The sequence below is a fragment of the Lolium perenne genome, chromosome 3, assembly GCF_019359855.2.
Source record: "Lolium perenne isolate Kyuss_39 chromosome 3, Kyuss_2.0, whole genome shotgun sequence".
Taxonomy (NCBI): domain Eukaryota; kingdom Viridiplantae; phylum Streptophyta; class Magnoliopsida; order Poales; family Poaceae; genus Lolium; species Lolium perenne.
Genome location: NC_067246.2, coordinates 214,587,907 through 214,605,089, shown reverse-complemented (window position 1 = coordinate 214,605,089; position 17,183 = coordinate 214,587,907). Strand labels below are relative to the sequence as shown.

The window sequence follows — 17,183 nt, the reverse complement described above, 5'->3', positions numbered from 1 at the left end:
AATGGCTGGAAAAGTTACTTCCTGAGTCTTTACCTCTCCCCTAAGCATTTGGATGATCCCTGAAATAAGACATCCCACTGTCAGTTTTGATTGAGTGGAGCTCAATTCTGACCAGATTTTGTATCTGTCGATTTCTTCTTCACTTGTTTAACACCCAGATACTCTTATTGCATATCGCAGCAAACCATTGCTGTCCCGTTCTCCCGGGGATCGGAACGCCGGGGAGGAGTGCCCATCAAACCAGAGGAGAAAGAATACAATGGAAGCCTGTCATATCCAACCTCGTGTTCAGTTAGCGCCTGGTTGAAAACAACTTAACCACACGCAGCAACAGTGAAGCTGTGTCAACTGAAACTTGAATAGAGAGGTAAGTAATAGACCCACTCCCCTGATTATTCATCTCAAATTGCACGTAGGGTCCAATCTTATCCCCAAATACTCTGGCTAAAGTCTCGCTAGAATTATTACCATAACAGTGCAAATCTATGACTCGTGCCCACAGCAGCATTCTATCGAACACCATATCAGAAGGTATCAAACTAGCATAGTATTGACAAGTGCAGCGAATGCAATTTTCTATTGCTCAGAACCTTCATCGTGAGCTTCTGTCTGATGACTCTCGTCGTAAAGTAGGAGTATACAAATTGGAAGTTGTGTAAATTACACCTAGCGTGCGTGCGTGCGAGGGGGTCAGAGCGAGAGCGCCACGAGGATGGCCTGGCGGCAGCGCGCGCGCGCCGTCTCGACGCGCTCCTTGACGGTCTCCTCCTTGACGGCGGCCTTGACCATCTCGACGTCCATCTCGACGAGGCGCAGCACGCGGAAGAGCTCGGTGGCGACGCGCTCGTCGACGCCGCCCTCGGCCATGAGGATCTCCGCCTCCTCCCGCGCGCGCTCCGTGACGACGCCCGCCACGGTGCCCAGCAGCGGGCCGGACCCGTACCGGCCGCGCGCCATCAGGCCCTCGAGCTTCTCGAGGAAGTCGGCGATGGCCCAGCCCTTGGGCTTCTCCGGGGGCACGGGCTTGGTGCGCTTCCAGCCGATCTCGAAGTTGGGCGGCTCCTCCTGCGTCAGCGCCGTCCGGCGGAGGCGGCCGTCCGTGGAGATGGCGGACGGGATGCGGCGGACCACCGAGAAGGAGGTGGTCGCCGTCGCCGACGGCGGGGTCTCGTCGTCGGGGATGCTGCGGGGGTTGGCGTTGGCCTCGTCCGGGGTGGGTTCTTGCTCCTGGGTGCTCTCTTGCTGGGTGGGCTTTGTGTTTGTGGTGGTGGTAGTGGGCGGTTTGGAATTGGGCGACGCGGTGCAGCGCACGGCGGTGGTAGGTGTAAGTGGGAGCTGGGGTTTGAGAGTGGGGAGGACGGGCTTGGGAGGGAGGAGAGGGCGGAAGAAGGAGGCGGCCATGGCTGATGAGGCGTGGTGGCCGGTGGGAAGGAAGAGCGAAGCGAATGGCTCTGCAATTTTGAAGTGATGACAGGTAGGTATGGGGATAAGCTCAGAAATGGGCTCTCTCTCTCACTCTCACTCTCGGGGGACCGGTTTGAGATTTGCGGCCCATCGAAACGAAACAAGAAAAACTGCGTCGGACTCACACCCGCCCAGTTCGGCCAATAGGCTATAGCCCAATTTCCAAATGCTGAGACATGTTTTTTTTGCAACTTTCCCTGGATTAATTAAGTACGATTACAAGGGTGGGGCCAGCAGGACCCACAGATTACAGAAACATCCTCAGCTGACAGGTAAATTACACTAAAGTCCTTGCTTGGCGCGTAAGGTTTTGCAAATGCTGAGAGCATCTCCCGCCTATTTTCAAATTCTCAGAGCATCTCCACGCGCGGTCTCCGGTCTAAATAGTGATCATATAGGTCTATTTGGATAGTGGCATGTTTTTGGCTCACACTGGGGCTCCCCATAAGTCCCTGGCCATTTTCGAAAACTAATAGATTAATTTGCACTCATGTGCCGTCCCATACGAACAAGGTGTCAGACAGGCGTGTCATCGCTCCTCTGAGGTGCATGGAGCTCCTATGTGTGGTTTTGATAATTAATAACAATCCTTGTGTACTAATGTATGCATTGGGTTATATTTGTAGGAGTTGTTCATAGGCAATGCTTGAACCATATGTTGGCTTCAAGGTTGCAATAAGAAAAAATTGATGAAGAATATAAAGTGTCAAGTATGTCTTGAAGATGAAGATGAAATGAGCCCTCAAGTTTATCTTCAATACATCAACATGATGAAGAATGAAAAAATAAAGTGCAAGCTTGATAGCTCCCAGATGCAGGAGATAAATTGTAGTACTTTTTAATAAAAAGATTGTCGACCCCATGTGGAGCTGAAGGTATTGGTTAGCAGAAACGAAAAGAAAGAATAATAGTGAAGTAACGATTTTGATGTTTTGGGGTATATAGTTGCAATAAAAATAAAGTGCGGAAAGTAAATAGCAAATAACTAAAAGTCCATGAGAAAAAATCCCAATCCTCTATTATGCAAGAGGACAAGCTGAAGCGTGTGTGCTTATATGAGACTAAAGTTCCCGAAGGCGGCATGGATTCACTAGCATCCGAGTTCTAAACAAACGTGGTAAATATCTTTTCAAGATTATTCAATTAGGGGCAAATACACCCCTTATGATGGGACGTAGAGCCATTTTCATGAGCAAGTATAGGAATCATTAAGACATAAATATTCCATCATAGCCATAAGATTTGGGGTCCCCGACATAAACCCCTCTAATGCAACCCATAGTGTTGGAAGACGGTTTCTATCATTCCGACCCCTCCAACACTAATGCATTACATCAAAGTTCGGCCCTATGAGCCCATATAGGTGAAGTAATATGCAGTCGACGTTCACATAAAACCATCATGGAACAACATAAAAGATAGAAAACTTAACCAAATACTCATTGCACACTATATAAAATCATAGCCAGATCAGCATATGCCCTCAGAAACGTGGGGAACTACTCACAAGTGTCAAACATGATATGAACCAGAGGCATAATATTTACAACACAATCTGAATATATAAACTCCCCACCAAATAATGACAAAGTACCAATCACGAACATGAAATAGTACTAAAAATAATATCTGGAGTTCAATTCAACACAAACTACAAGGGGGATAACGTTGATCTCGTAGATGGAGATGGTATGGAGGATGGTGCTCATGGAGATGTTGATGGAGATGCCTCCTCCCAAGCCAAGGAGGAGTGAGGATGTCGATGGCGTCGATTTCTTATACCTTCGATCCGGATTATGGATTGTATTATGATAAGCTTTTTTCCTAGAAGACCTAGGTTTAATCGAACATTGGAAAGCACTGCTAAATAGTGTGAATGAAACGTCTACAAGACTTGCTAGTGTACTTTATCTTTAGTTTACCGGACATAGCTAGTTTACTTTTAAGGGGGTTGTGTTCAATGATGGAAATAGGCCAGGGTTAAGGTTTCACCTGCAGATATGCATGCAAATATAAATGAAGCACATATGTGTAACAAATAAAATAGAGATAATAGATTTGTGAGTAGCACGTCCGTAAATAGTCTTGCCCCTAAAGCCAGAGGTGAAAAGAGCCTAATGGTACAGCCAATGTCCTTACAGCCGCAAGCAACAACAGTTATTAAGTAAATGAATACAGACCAAAACCTTAAGCTAGATGATTGTGATATGATCCCGAATTAATCTCTAAGCATGTACTGTAACTTTCCTCTTTCTATCACTGAGGTTTCGCGGTAGCATGCCTTTCTCCACTCATCCCACCTCTTCCCTTGATCGACTCGTATGATATGGGTACCTGCAGACCATCAATACGAGGCAAAGAGACAAGGATACAAGATTGCAAAACTCCTATTCAATCTATACACATAACATAAGATTAGATGCACATAAACGCTGCGAGGATTCACCACAACCCGCAGCCCGTGAGGACTACTCACACGTAATATCAAGATCAAATACAAAGATAGAAATCATTATGCAAAATACGTAGATTGAAATCACAATATTCTTACAATGTTCGCCAATTCTCAAGGAGATCTCTATTACAATTGTGATGGGGGGCTATGGAGGATATGGGAGATGGAATGGATGAACTATGGTGATAAATCTCCTTCGGTGTGGTGTAGATGGATCTGGTGGATGGTAGCTCTATTTGGCGACGAATGGCTCCCTTTTTAGCATCGGTCCCTTCATGACTTTATAGGGTTTGACCTCGGGAACTCAATGGCGAGTGGTACGGGTGGACGGTACAGGAAGGGCTTGCCCGTACCGATGCCCGTTAAAGCTCCTGGAACCGCATTTCCAAGTGTAGTCAACTTTGCCATGCTCATGACATGATTTTCTTCAGTAATTGCAGGTTCATTTGTCATTATGACGTGATTTCCTGCACATCGTCCAAAAATAGAAGAGATTGCACATCTTTGCATTGATTAGGCATTAGTGGCAAGTTGAGAGGTAAACTTAGTCAATTTATTGACTTAGCTAAGGGTTTAAACGCGAGAAAATATGGCGTATTTCACAGCCATCAACTTCCCCAAGCTTAAACTTGATCGTCCTCGAGCAAGAAACAAAGAACCATAAGGAACTTGTCGGTTAAACCAAAACAACGAGAAAGCAAAGTCACTTACATGTGGTAGCCTTATGGGTCCAATACTTGTTCCATTCGAAATCTTAGCATAGTTAGAGAAGTGCCAAGAATATGATGCAAGTATTGGTAACTCGAGACAATCACAATAAAGATTATAAGTATGAATAGCTGGTTGTGGAAACAATTACTCTTGTTTAAGTAGTTAACTGAACACTGTAAGTTTATTATCATCAACTTAAGTATGAGCATTCATGTCTAAAGAGGTATAAGCAATGAAGTATCTTAATTACACCCACATAAATCGATCAAGGCTATCAAAACACTTACTATCCATTCATTGCCTTTCAAGAATATATTCATCTAATAGTAGCGAGTCCATGCCAAGACTTGAGAAGTGATATCTTTCGGATTCCTTTGACGGTTTTCAAGTAAAATTCATGAATGACCTTGTAGGATTGTAAAAATCATGGGGCTAGTGGTGATAGTATCCCAAGAGTGTGTGCAACAGTCGTGTTGACACGCATAAAGCAATATCAAACACTAATGCATATGTTGACATGCGTAAAGCAATATCTCATATTTATATACAACCTTACATCTTGGCATGTGTCTCAGTTATCACTAGACTTCAATGCCATCAAACAACTCCTATCAAGAGTGTTATCAAGTCTATCACAACATCTATGGAGTTGTTAAGTCTCTTCAAAGTAAAACCCTTAAGACAATTGGTCATCATACAAGTCATAATTTAAGACTTCTTCTTGTTGTACGTGTTTGGCAATATTATTTTCAAGGCAAGACTCGGTTAACTAAATGAACTAGATTAAGAACTTTCACAATTAACTAATCATAAAAATAAAGTTCTACTCCAATTATTTAAAATCACTCCCACTGATACAATATCTTAACAAGTCTACTGACTAGCATAAACAATTCAAACTTTCAAAGCGGGATACATAAGACATACATCTTGTAGGAGGCTTCATATTTCTCTTCCTTATGATGTGTTCCTTCAAAACTCTTGGTAGATCTCTCTCATAAATAATATCAAGCAAAGAGGCATTAGAAAAATCAGCTTTTTCAAGAACAAGGATAAAAGGAAAGAGAGAGTGAATTCGGTGATCACATGGGTAGCTACGCACGGGTTCCCCGTCGTTTTATTTGCTTTAAGATTCTCTCCGCGAGCTAGCATGGTCACGGTGACAACACGGCGTGGAGTCTAACTTTTCACTGATGTCCACTCTTCTGGACCCGAGGCCAGCTACTGTCGGCCAGCACAAGGCAACGAAATAAGCCGCTCCGATTCTGTTTATTCCGTTGCCGCCGGCCAGAATCAGGTGGGCAGACTTGATCTTAGGATCAGAACAACATCACGAAAAAGAAAGGAAGAACGGGGAGACTGGCCAATCTCGCCTCGCCGATCGTGGCGGAGGTCACCCTGCAGGCATGAACACGAGGGCGACGCGAGCAGGAGGTGCGCGCGCACCAGCTCCGTCCGCGTGCAACCGCGCGACAGACCGAGGAGCGCGTAGTAGTCCACGCTGCACCCGTCGCCGGCGGCCATGCGGCCACGGAGCTGCTGGATGCGTGCCACGTGCTCGCGGTGCGCGCCCGCGATCTCGCCCAGCTCGGGCCCGATAGCTTCCCGTCACGGAGCGCCGCGTCGTAGAGGAGCTTCAGGTGGTCCAGGTCCCGGAGGCTGTCGGGGATCACGCCGATGGACTCGAGCACGTCGGCGCGCGCGTGCGGCACCGGGATGAACGGAGGGTCGAGCGCCAGCGCGCGGTTGCGATCGGCGATGGCGTCGGCGGGCGCCGGACACGCGGAACGACGTGGCTCGGCCCACTAGGCGGGCACGGCAAAAGGAGCCCGACGCGGGATGCGCGAGGCCAGGTCCCACGACACGGACGAGCGGGGACGAGACGAGAAGATGCCATCTTTGTCGTCGCCGCCGGCGCACGCCTTGCCGCAACCAGGTATGTAGTCGCGGAGCATCTTGGCAACGTCGCGGTATTGCCGCAGCGCGAGGAGCGCGCGGGCCTGGAGCTCCAGCGCCGCCTCCATGCGCAGCGACACCTCCAGCGCGGCCGCCTCCGCCGCCGAGTCGTCCCCCGCGTCGCCTCCTTGCGCCACCGCCGCCAGGACCACATCGACTGAAAAGGAGCTATCGATCCAAGGGCAGAGGACGAGCCAGACGAGAGAGGGTGCTAATGGGATAAGGACCACACGTTGCTTCCCACATCGCTATGAAAAGAATGACCACTTCATACAAATGATAAAACAAACGACGTTAGCCACTTGTTTGCTTCTGCATGCGTGTTCACCTACCCATGTGAACACCAGCGTTCATTCGAAAGGAAAAAATATTTTTGTATTTTTGTGAATTTGGGATAGAGAGGGAAAAAAGAAATGAGAATGGTGACAAAGTAAGGAACTAAAACAAAACAAATGAAAAAGGAAAGCGAACTAAAATGAAAAGCAGCTAAAAAGCAAAGTGTTGGAACAAACCAACACGAGTGTTTTAAAGCTCTTTAGAAGAGCTGGAGTAAAAATTTATTCAAGACAAAATAAAATTGCTTGAGGAACACATCCCCAAGCTTAGGATTTTGCAAGTCCTCTTGTTGAGCTCATTGTAATTCCCATAGTTTCATTGGTTGCTCCAATGAGTGAACTGAGAATTGAGTTCGTTAGCGCTATCTCGAAGGTTGATGGCGAGGTTGCTCAGGTTCTCAATGCTTCCTTCGAGCGCGTACATGTCCTGGTAGGTGGTGAAGTCATGAAGTGGCTGCTGCTGCTGCTCTATTCCTTGAGGTTCTTGTTCAACCTCCTCTTCCCTTCGGGTTCATCTTGTTGTGGGGGTAGATTTGCCTCAACCTGCGCATCATAATGCAGATACCTTTCCTTGAGAGAGAATAGGACATTAAGCGGAGGGGCAGCGATCAAGTGATCAACTCCCGGTATATTGAAATAAGATCTACCTTCTATATTTCCAACCATACCACATGTATTCGGAGTAGTAAAACCAAGGCGGCGAGGGCCTTCCAATTCTCGTAAATTACTTACATTGATATGAAGCCTTCTTGCCAAGATGGTTGATGACCCACAAGTATAGGGGGTGTATCGTAGTATCTTCGATAAGTAAGAATGTCGATCCCAATGAGGAGCAGAAGGTGTTGACAAGCAGTTTCGATGAAGGATTCACTGTAAATGCTCACAGACAAGTATTCAGGGGGTTTTGATGTAGCAGATGAATAAAGTACGAGTAAGTAAAGTGCGAGAGTAACAATTGCAGCGAGTGGCCCAATCCTTTTTAGCACAAAGGACAAGCCGGTTTGTTTACTTATAATGATCAAACGTTCTCGAGGACACACGGGATTTTTAGTCTAGTGCTTTCGCTACATACGGCTAATTAATCTTCATTGTTTTGATAAGTGTTGTGTGGGTGAACCTGTGCTAATGTACCGCCCCTCCTAGGACTAATACATACTTGTGATTATACCCCTTGCAAGCATCCGCAACTACAAGAAAGTAATTAAGATAAATCTAACCACAGCCTTAAACTCTGAGATCCTGCTATCCCTCCTGCATCGATATACCAACGGGGGCTAAGGTTTCTGTCACTCCGGCAACCCCGCAATTGGCAAACGAGTACAAGATGCATTCCCCTAGGCCCATAAAGGTGAAGTGTCGTGTAGTCGACGTTCACACGACACCACTAGAAGAATAACACCACAACTTAAATATCATAACATTGAATATTACTCAACCATACTTCACTACTAACATTTAGACTTCACCCATGTCCTCAAGAACTAAACGAACTACTCACAAGACATCATATGGAACATGATCAGAGGTGATATGATGATGAATAACAATCTGAACATAAACCTTGGTTCAACGGTTTCACTCAATAGCATCAATAACAAGTAGAAATCAATACCGGGAGAGTTTCCCCTATCAAACAATCAAGATCAAACCCAAATTGCTACAGCGGTGACGATGTGCAGCGGTGGAGACGGCGGTGATGATGATGAAGATGATGATGATGATGGTGATGGAGATGATGTCCAACTTGATGGCGGTGACGATGGCGTCGATTTCCCCCTCCAGGAGGGAATTTCCCCGGCGGATCTCAGCCCGCCGGAGAGTTCTTTTCTCTCTGGTGTTCTCCGCCTCGCAGAGGCGGCTGTAACTCTTCGCGAGGTACCCTCTGGAGCTTAGGTTTTCGGGACGAAGGCGTACGCGAAGAAAAGGAGGCGAGAGGGGGCTGTGGGCCCCCTCCTCATAGGGCGGTGCGGCCAGGCCTTGGGCCGCGCCGGCCTATGGGGTGGGCCCACCTCGGGTCCCCTCAGCTCCCCTTCCTCGGCTCACTTCGTCATCTGGAAAAATAGGATTTTTGATATAATTTCCATCAACTGTTGATCTTCCGAAATATTGCATTCTGACGGTGCTTTTTCCAGCAGAATCCTGGCTCCGGTGCTCGATCCTCCAATAATCATGAAACATGCAAAATAGATGAAATAACATAAGTATTGTGTTAAAATATGAAATATATCAATGAATAACAGCAAATTATGATATAAAATAGTGATGCAAATTGGACGTATCAACTCCCCCCAAGCTTAGACTTCGCTTGTCCCCAAGCGAAACTGAACTCGGTAAACAGGACCACATGTTTATGGAGTGAAGAGTCGATAAATAAAATACGGACAAGAAGCATCATATTCATTCACACAAGACATTCTAGTAAACAACTTCCTCATATAACTCAACTTGAAACAAGTATAAGGTAATCACAAATAAAGGTGCATAAGAAATCATAGTTGGTGATGGCAAACTTCGTTCTTGGTCAGAGAACAATTAACAGGTTATACTTATCTTATTGAGCAGCGCTCTCATGTTAAAGTTTATATGGCACAACTTGCATACTCAATCATAATGGTCTCCTCATGATCATTGATAACTTGCAAAGCTATATTCATTTAGATAAAACTTGTACTAAACAAGGAAGAGTAAAAGACATGATGAAACAAATCACAATATAATGGTTTGATCACAACAACTCAAATGCTTGCTTAAGATGGAGGGAAATAGGTTTACTGACTCAACATAAAGTAAAAGACAGGCCCTTCGCAGAGGGAAGCAGGGATTAAATCATGTGCTAGAGCTTTTTCAGTTTTGAAATCATATAAAGAGAATGAAAGTAACATTTTGAGAGGTGTTTGTTGTTGTCAACGACTGGTAGCGGGTACTCTAACCCCCTTGCCAGACAAACCTTCAAAGAGCGGCTCCCATTTTATTTTTATTTTGTATGGCACTCCTTCCAACCTTTCTTTCACAAACCATGGCTAACCGAATCCTCGGGTGCCTGCCAACAACCTCATACCATGAAGGAGTGCCTTTTTATTTTAGTTTTATTTTATGTGACACTCCTCCCCACCTTTGCTTTCTCAAGCCATGGCTAACCGAATCCTTCGGGTGCCGTCCATCAATCACATACCATGGAGGAGTGTCTATTTAGATTAATTAATTTGGGACTGGGAATCCCATTGCCAGCTCTTTTTGCAAATTTATTGGATAAGCGGATGAAGCCACTAGTCCATTGGTGAAAATTGTCCAACAAGATTGAAAGATAAAACACCACATACTTCCTCATGAGCTATAAAACATTGACACAAATAAGAGATAGTAAATTTTGAATTGTTTAAAGGTAGCACACGAAGTATTTACTTGGAATGGCAGGAAATACCATGTAGTAGGTAGATATGGTGGACACAAATGACATAGGTTTGGGTTAAGGTTTGGATGCACGAGAAGTATTCCCTCTCAGTACAGGTCTTTGGCTAGCAAGGTTAATTAGCAAGCATAAGAGTTGAAGGAAACAAACAAATATACATGTGATAGAAATAATCATGCATCTTCCTTGCAAGCACAAACAGTTTTAACTTCAAAATAATAAGCTATGAGCTAACAAGAAAGAAAGATAATGAAACAACTACATGTATTTCTCTTTTCTACTTAGACCTCAAAGTGTTGTTGCTATTGACCAATGCTAAGTTTGCCAAAACCAAATAGATTTATTCAATGCTCCCAAAGTGATACCAATACTAAAATCAAGATCAATCATATAATAAGGATTGCAAACTAAAATAAGATGTGCAATATGTAAATGATAAGACTTCTCATTAATATTCCATAACGATAACTCACACCAAGGGATACATAGACAACCAACTAAAGGAGAGATACTTCCAAACTGCAACCTATCTTATATGATAACTTCCCTACTCATGATATGACACTACTTGACAGTAAAAAGTAAAAGGTAGTGATAATGTGATACCGCGGCACTCCCCCAAGCTTGGAACAAACCAAGGGGATGCCAATACCGATGATGAATTACTCCTCCGGCGATGGTGGTGATGAACTCCTCCCGCGCTTCTTACAGATCTCCTTCAGCTTCAGTTTCTCGGCTTGGCAATTCTGCACTAAGACTCGAAGAGATTCATTGTTATCTGAAGTTGGTGGTGGCGACCTTGTGATGGGAATCGAGTAATATTCCAGCATTCTACGGAGGCGGTAATTCTCCTCCTGGAGTATCTCCACTTCTCTTCTTAGAGCCCGGTATTGATCACAAAACTCATCGGTAGTCCGTAGAGCTTCTTCCAACACGGGGAAAGAGTCGAGGCTAAGAGCGGGTGGTAAGGGTCCCTGCAAGTTATGAGAAAAAGCACGTCGAGTATCAACAGATCCCACCAAGATTTGCTTACTCCCAACGGCTTGCTGCTCTTGTTTTGATGACACCCTTTTCCTTTCTTCCTCCGAAAGGCCCTTGCCCTTGTTGTTGGAGGCCATGGTGCTCCTAGATTGAAAACAAACCCTGGCAGAAACAGCTCGAAATAAAACACGTCGAGAAAACGATATACGGACCTCCAGGGGTCAGGGGGATTATATAGCAAAAAATTTCACGACAAAAGGAAAGTACCAGGTCGAACCAGAGTCGGAAAGAGGCGACGAGGCGGCCAGCTCATAGGGCGGCGTGGCCTGGCTGGGGCCCACGCTGGCCTATGGGGGCACGCCCTCGTGCGTCTCCTCCACTCCGTTTCGATCTCGTAATTTTTCATATTTTCCAAAAACAGCAAAAATATTGTTCGGAAAGTAAATTGCGAACTTTTCATTACCAGTACTGTTACCTATTCAAAGTCGAGTTCTGGCGGACTGTCAATTTGTCCTTTGATGAAAGCCTCCGGTTTTTCCACTCGAATAATATCAACATCTACATTATAAGAATCACCTGAGATATAATGCTTGAGTCTTTGTCCATTCACCACTTGCGTGGCATTGCCTTGGAGAGAGCTAATTTTAATTGCTCCTGAACGATACACCTCCTCAACAACATATGGTCCTTCCCATTTCGAGAGTAATTTCCCTGCAAAGAATCTGAGACGAGACCGATACAATAGGACTTTATCCCCAATATTAAATTCTCTTTTGATAATCCTTCTATCATGCCATTTCTTAACTTTCTCTTTAAAGAGTTTAGCATTTTCATAAGCTTCACTTCTCCATTCATCTAGAGAACTCAATTGTAACAACCTCTTATTACCGGCAAGTTTAGGATCTTTATTTAATTCTCTAACTGCCCAATAAGCTTTGTGCTCTAGTTCTAAAGGTAAATGACAAGCTTTTCCATAAACCATTTTATAAGGTGACATTCCCATGGGATTTTTATAAGCAGTTCTATAAGCCCATAGTGCATCCTTCAATTTACTAGCCCAATTCTTTCTAGTTTTATTAACAGTCTTTTCCAAGATAGATTTAATCTCTTTATTTGATAATTCTACTTGCCCGCTAGTTTGAGGATGATAAGCGGAAGCAATTCTATGATTAATACCATATTTAGCAAGAGTTTTTCTAAAACCACCATGAATAAAATGAGAACCTCCATCAGTCATAATATATCTAGGAACTCCAAATCTAGGAAAAATAATATCTAAAAGCATTCTTAAAGAGGTTTCACCATCAGCACTTTTTGTAGGTATGGCTTCCACCCATTTAGTAACATAATCAACAGCAACAAGTATATGAGTGTTACCTTCTGAAGAGGGAAAAGGTCCCATGAAGTCAAATCCCCAGCAATCAAACGGTTCAATAACAAGAGTATAATTCATAGGCATTTCATTGCGTCTAGAGATATTACCAACCCTTTGACATTCATCACAAGATAAAATAAACTTCCTTGCATCTTTGAAGAGAGTCGGCCAATAAAAACCTGATTGTAGAACCTTTTGCGCGGTTCTATCTCCGGCGTGATGTCCTCCATAAGCACTACCATGACATTTACTCAATATCTCTTGTTGTTCATATTCGGGAACACATCTTCGCAGAATACCATCCACTCCTTCTTTATATAAGTGTGGGTCATCCCAGAAATAATGCCTCAAGTCATAAAAGAATTTCCTCCTTTGCTGGGCTGAAAAGGTTGGAGGCAAGTACTTGGAAACAATAAAGTTAGCATAATCAGCATACCAAGGACTGTCTCGCGAACTCACCTTTATTACAGCCAATTGTTCATTTGGAAAACTATCATTAACAGGAACAGGATCATAAGCAATATTTTCCAATCTAGACAAATTATCAGCAACATGATTATCAGCACCTTTCCTATCTACAATATGTAAATCAAATTCTTGCAACAGAAGTACCCATCTAATAAGCCTTGGCTTAGCATCTTTCTTTTGCATAAGGTATCTGATTGCAGCATGATCAGTATGAATAGTAACTTTTGAATCAACAATATAAGATCTAAACTTATCACAAGCAAAGACTACAGCTAACAATTCTGAGCTGCATCAAGAGTTTTACTAGCATAATGAATAACATTCAATTTTTTGTTTACTCGCTGTCCAAGAACAGCGCCTACAGCAAAATCACTAGCATCACACATAATTTCAAATGGTAAGTTCCAATCAGGAGGTTCAACTATAGGAGCAGTTGTTAAGGCTTTCTTTAGAGTTTCAAAAGCTTCCTTACAATCATCATCAAAAACAAAAGGTACATCTTTTTGAAGAAGATTAGTAAGAGGCTTTGAAATCTTGGAGAAATCTTTAATAAACCTCCTATAAAACCCAGCATGACCAAGAACACTACGAATACCTTTAACATCCCTAGGATAGGGCATCTTCTCAATTGCTTCAACTTTAGCTCTATCAACTTCAATACCTCTCTCGGAAATTTTATGTCCCAATACAATTCCTTCATTAACCATAAAGTGGCATTTCTCCCAATTAAGAACAAGGTTAGTTTCTTCACATCTCTGCAAAACTTTATCAAGGTTCCGCAAGCAACTATCAAAAAAATTCCCATAGACAGAAAAATCATCCATGAATACCTCTACAATACTCTCGCAGAAGCCATGAAAAATAGCAGACATGCATCTTTGAAAAGTAGCAGGAGCATTACATAAACCAAAAGGCATACGTCTATAAGCATAAGTTCCATAGGGACAAGTGAAAGTGGTTTTCTCTTGATCCTTAGTTTTAACAACAATTTGTGAAAACCCAGAATAACCATCAAGAAAGCAAAAGTGAGTATTTTTGGATAATCTTTCTAACATTTGATCAATAAAAGGCAAAGGGTAATGATCCTTTTTAGTAACCTTATTAACTTTTCGATAATCAATGCACATTCTGTACCCTACAACTACTCTTTGAGGTATGAGCTCATCATTATCATTAGGCACAACAGTCATTCCTCCTTTCTTAGGAACACAATGCACAGGACTAACCCATCTACTATCAGCAATAGGATATATAATACCAGCTTCAAGAAGTCTTAATACCTCATTTCTTACCACATCCTTCATCTTAGGAATTAGACGACGCTGAGGTTCAACAACAGGCTTCGCATCATCTTCCATATTAATGGCGTGTTGGCAAATAGAGGGAGAAATCCCCTTCAAGTCATCAAGAGTGTAGCCAATAGCACCTCGGTGTTTCTTCAATATTTCCAATAGCCTTTCTTCTTCAAACTCTGAAAGCGAACTAATAATAACAGGATATATTTTCTTATCATCAATATGAGCATATTTAAGATTATCAGGCAATGGTTTTAAATCAAAGACAAGATCTTCCTTTGGTGGCGGTGTTGTACCCAGATCTTCCACCGGTAAATCATGCTTAAGAATAGGTTGGCGAAGAAAAGTTTCATCAAGCTCATCTCTTTCTTCCCTAAAAACTTCACTCTCACTATTCTCCAAATGTTGCTGCAAAGGATTATTAGGAGCAAGAACAATAGATGCACATTGTTCAACTTTAAAATCATTATTAGGCAAATCAGCTTTATAAGGAGTTTTGGTAAATTTAGAGAAGTTAAACTCATAAGATTCACCAGCAAATTTAGTCAAAATTTTCTCTTTCTTGCAATCTATAATAGCTCCACAAGTATTTAGAAAAGGTCTACCAAAAATGATAGGACAATATTTACTAGCAGCAGAACCAAGTACCAAAAAGTCAGCAGGATATTTAATCTTACCGCATAGAACTTCCACATCTCGAACAATACCAATTGGAGAAATAGTTTCTCTATTAGCCAGTCGAATAACCACATCAATATCTTCATTTTCACAAGAACCAATTTCGTGCATAATCTCCGTGTAAAGCTCATAAGGAATAGCACTAATACTTGCACCAATATCGCATAAACCATAATAGCAATGATCACCAATTCTAACAGATAGCATAGGAACACTAGCTTGCTTGGACTTATTAGGATGTGAAACAATATTAGAAGCATCTTCACAGAAAATAATATGACCATCCTCCACATTTTCAGTCACAAGATCTTTAACTATTGCAACAGCAGGTTCAACTTTTATTTGTTCTTCAGGTTCTATAGGTTTCTTTTCACTTTTACGAACCGCACTATTTATAACAGAGTACTCCTTCATTTTAGCAGGGAAAGGAGTTTTTTCAATATAAGCTTCAGGAATAACATGATCAACAGTCTCAACTACAACACATTTATTAATAGATGAATCAATTTTATCTTTATACGGTTCATGATACTTATCAAAGTTCTTCTTAGGCAATTCATAATGAGAGGCAAAAGCTTTATAAAGATTTGCAGCAACTTGAGAATCAAGACCATAAGTAGCACTCATATTACGAAATTTATCAGTATCCATAAAAGCTTCAATGCATTTATAATCATAATTTATACCTGATTCTCTATCTTTGTCGTTCTTCCATCCTTCAGTATTTTCCTGGATCCGATTGAGAAGGTCCCTTTTAAACTATTCTTTGTTGCGCGTAAATGATCTAGAACAAGAAGTATCCAGCAAGGTCTTGGCTTCAAAAGAAAGTCTTGCATAGAAATTATCAATAATAACATTACCAGGAAGCTCATGAATGGGGCATTTGAGCATTAGAGACTTCAATCTCCCCCACGCTTGGGCAATACTCTCTCCATCACGAGGCCAAAAACTATATATGCGGTTCCGATCCTTATGAATTTCACTTGGAGGATAGAACTTAGAATAAAACCGGGGCACAATATCATTCCATTCAAGAGAATCCCCATTATCCAGTAAGTTATACCAATGCGCCGCTTTACCAGACAGCGATATAGAGAATAGTTTCTTCCTCACTTCATCCATAGCAATACCTGCACACTTGAATAAACCGTATAATTCATGTAGGAACAGCAAATGATCTCCAGGGTGGACAGTTCCATCCCCTGTATAACGGTTATCCACTACACGTTCAATAATTTTCATAGGTATTTTGTATGGTATTTCTTCCTCACCTGGCGCCTCATCCACTACCTTTGCAGTAGTAGTAGATTTTCCAAATAAAAACTCAAGAGAAGATCTCTCCATAATGAATTGTGGCAGCAGGCAGAAATAAAATCAGCACAAACAGTAGAAGTTTCCCTTACCAATTCCACTTACCAATAGCGCTTCACTCCCCGGCAACGGCGCCAGAAAATAGTCTTGATGACCCACAAGTATAGGGGGTGTATCGTAGTATCTTCGATAAGTAAGAATGTCGATCCCAACGAGGAGCAGAAGGTGTTGACAAGCAGTTTCGATGAAGGATTCACTGTAAATGCTCACAGACAAGTATTCAGGGGGTTTTGATGTAGCAGATGAATAAAGTACGAGTAAGTAAAGTGCGAGAGTAACAATTGCAGCGAGTGGCCCAATCCTTTTTAGCACAAAGGACAAGCCGGTTTGTTTAATTATAATGATCAAACGTTCTCGAGGACACACGGGATTTTTAGTCTAGTGCTTTCGCTACATACGGCTAATTAATCTTCATTGTTTTGATAAGTGTTGTGTGGGTGAACCTGTGCTAATGTACCGCCCCTCCTAGGACTAATACATACTTGTGATTATACCCCTTGCAAGCATCCGCAACTACAAGAAAGTATTTAAGATAAATCTAACCACAACCTTAAACTCTGAGATCCTGCTATCCCTCCTGCATCGATATACCAACGGGGGCTTAGGTTTCTGTCACTCCGGCAACCCCGCAATTGGCAAACGAGTACAAGATGCATTCCCCTAGGCCCATAAAGGTGAAGTGTCG

General features: G+C 42.7%; 1 protein-coding gene across 1 annotated transcript; it reads right to left on the bottom strand.

The window, feature by feature from the left end:
- Nucleotides 1-349: 349 nt before the first annotated feature.
- Nucleotides 350-1,468, bottom strand: LOC127343317 (protein CHLORORESPIRATORY REDUCTION 41, chloroplastic). The gene has a single exon (XM_051369433.2). The coding sequence runs from the start codon at nucleotides 1,399-1,401 to the stop codon at nucleotides 691-693; it is 711 nt and encodes a 236-aa protein (XP_051225393.1). The 5' UTR covers nucleotides 1,402-1,468; the 3' UTR covers nucleotides 350-690.
- Between the last annotated feature and the right edge of the window lie 15,715 nt (nucleotides 1,469-17,183).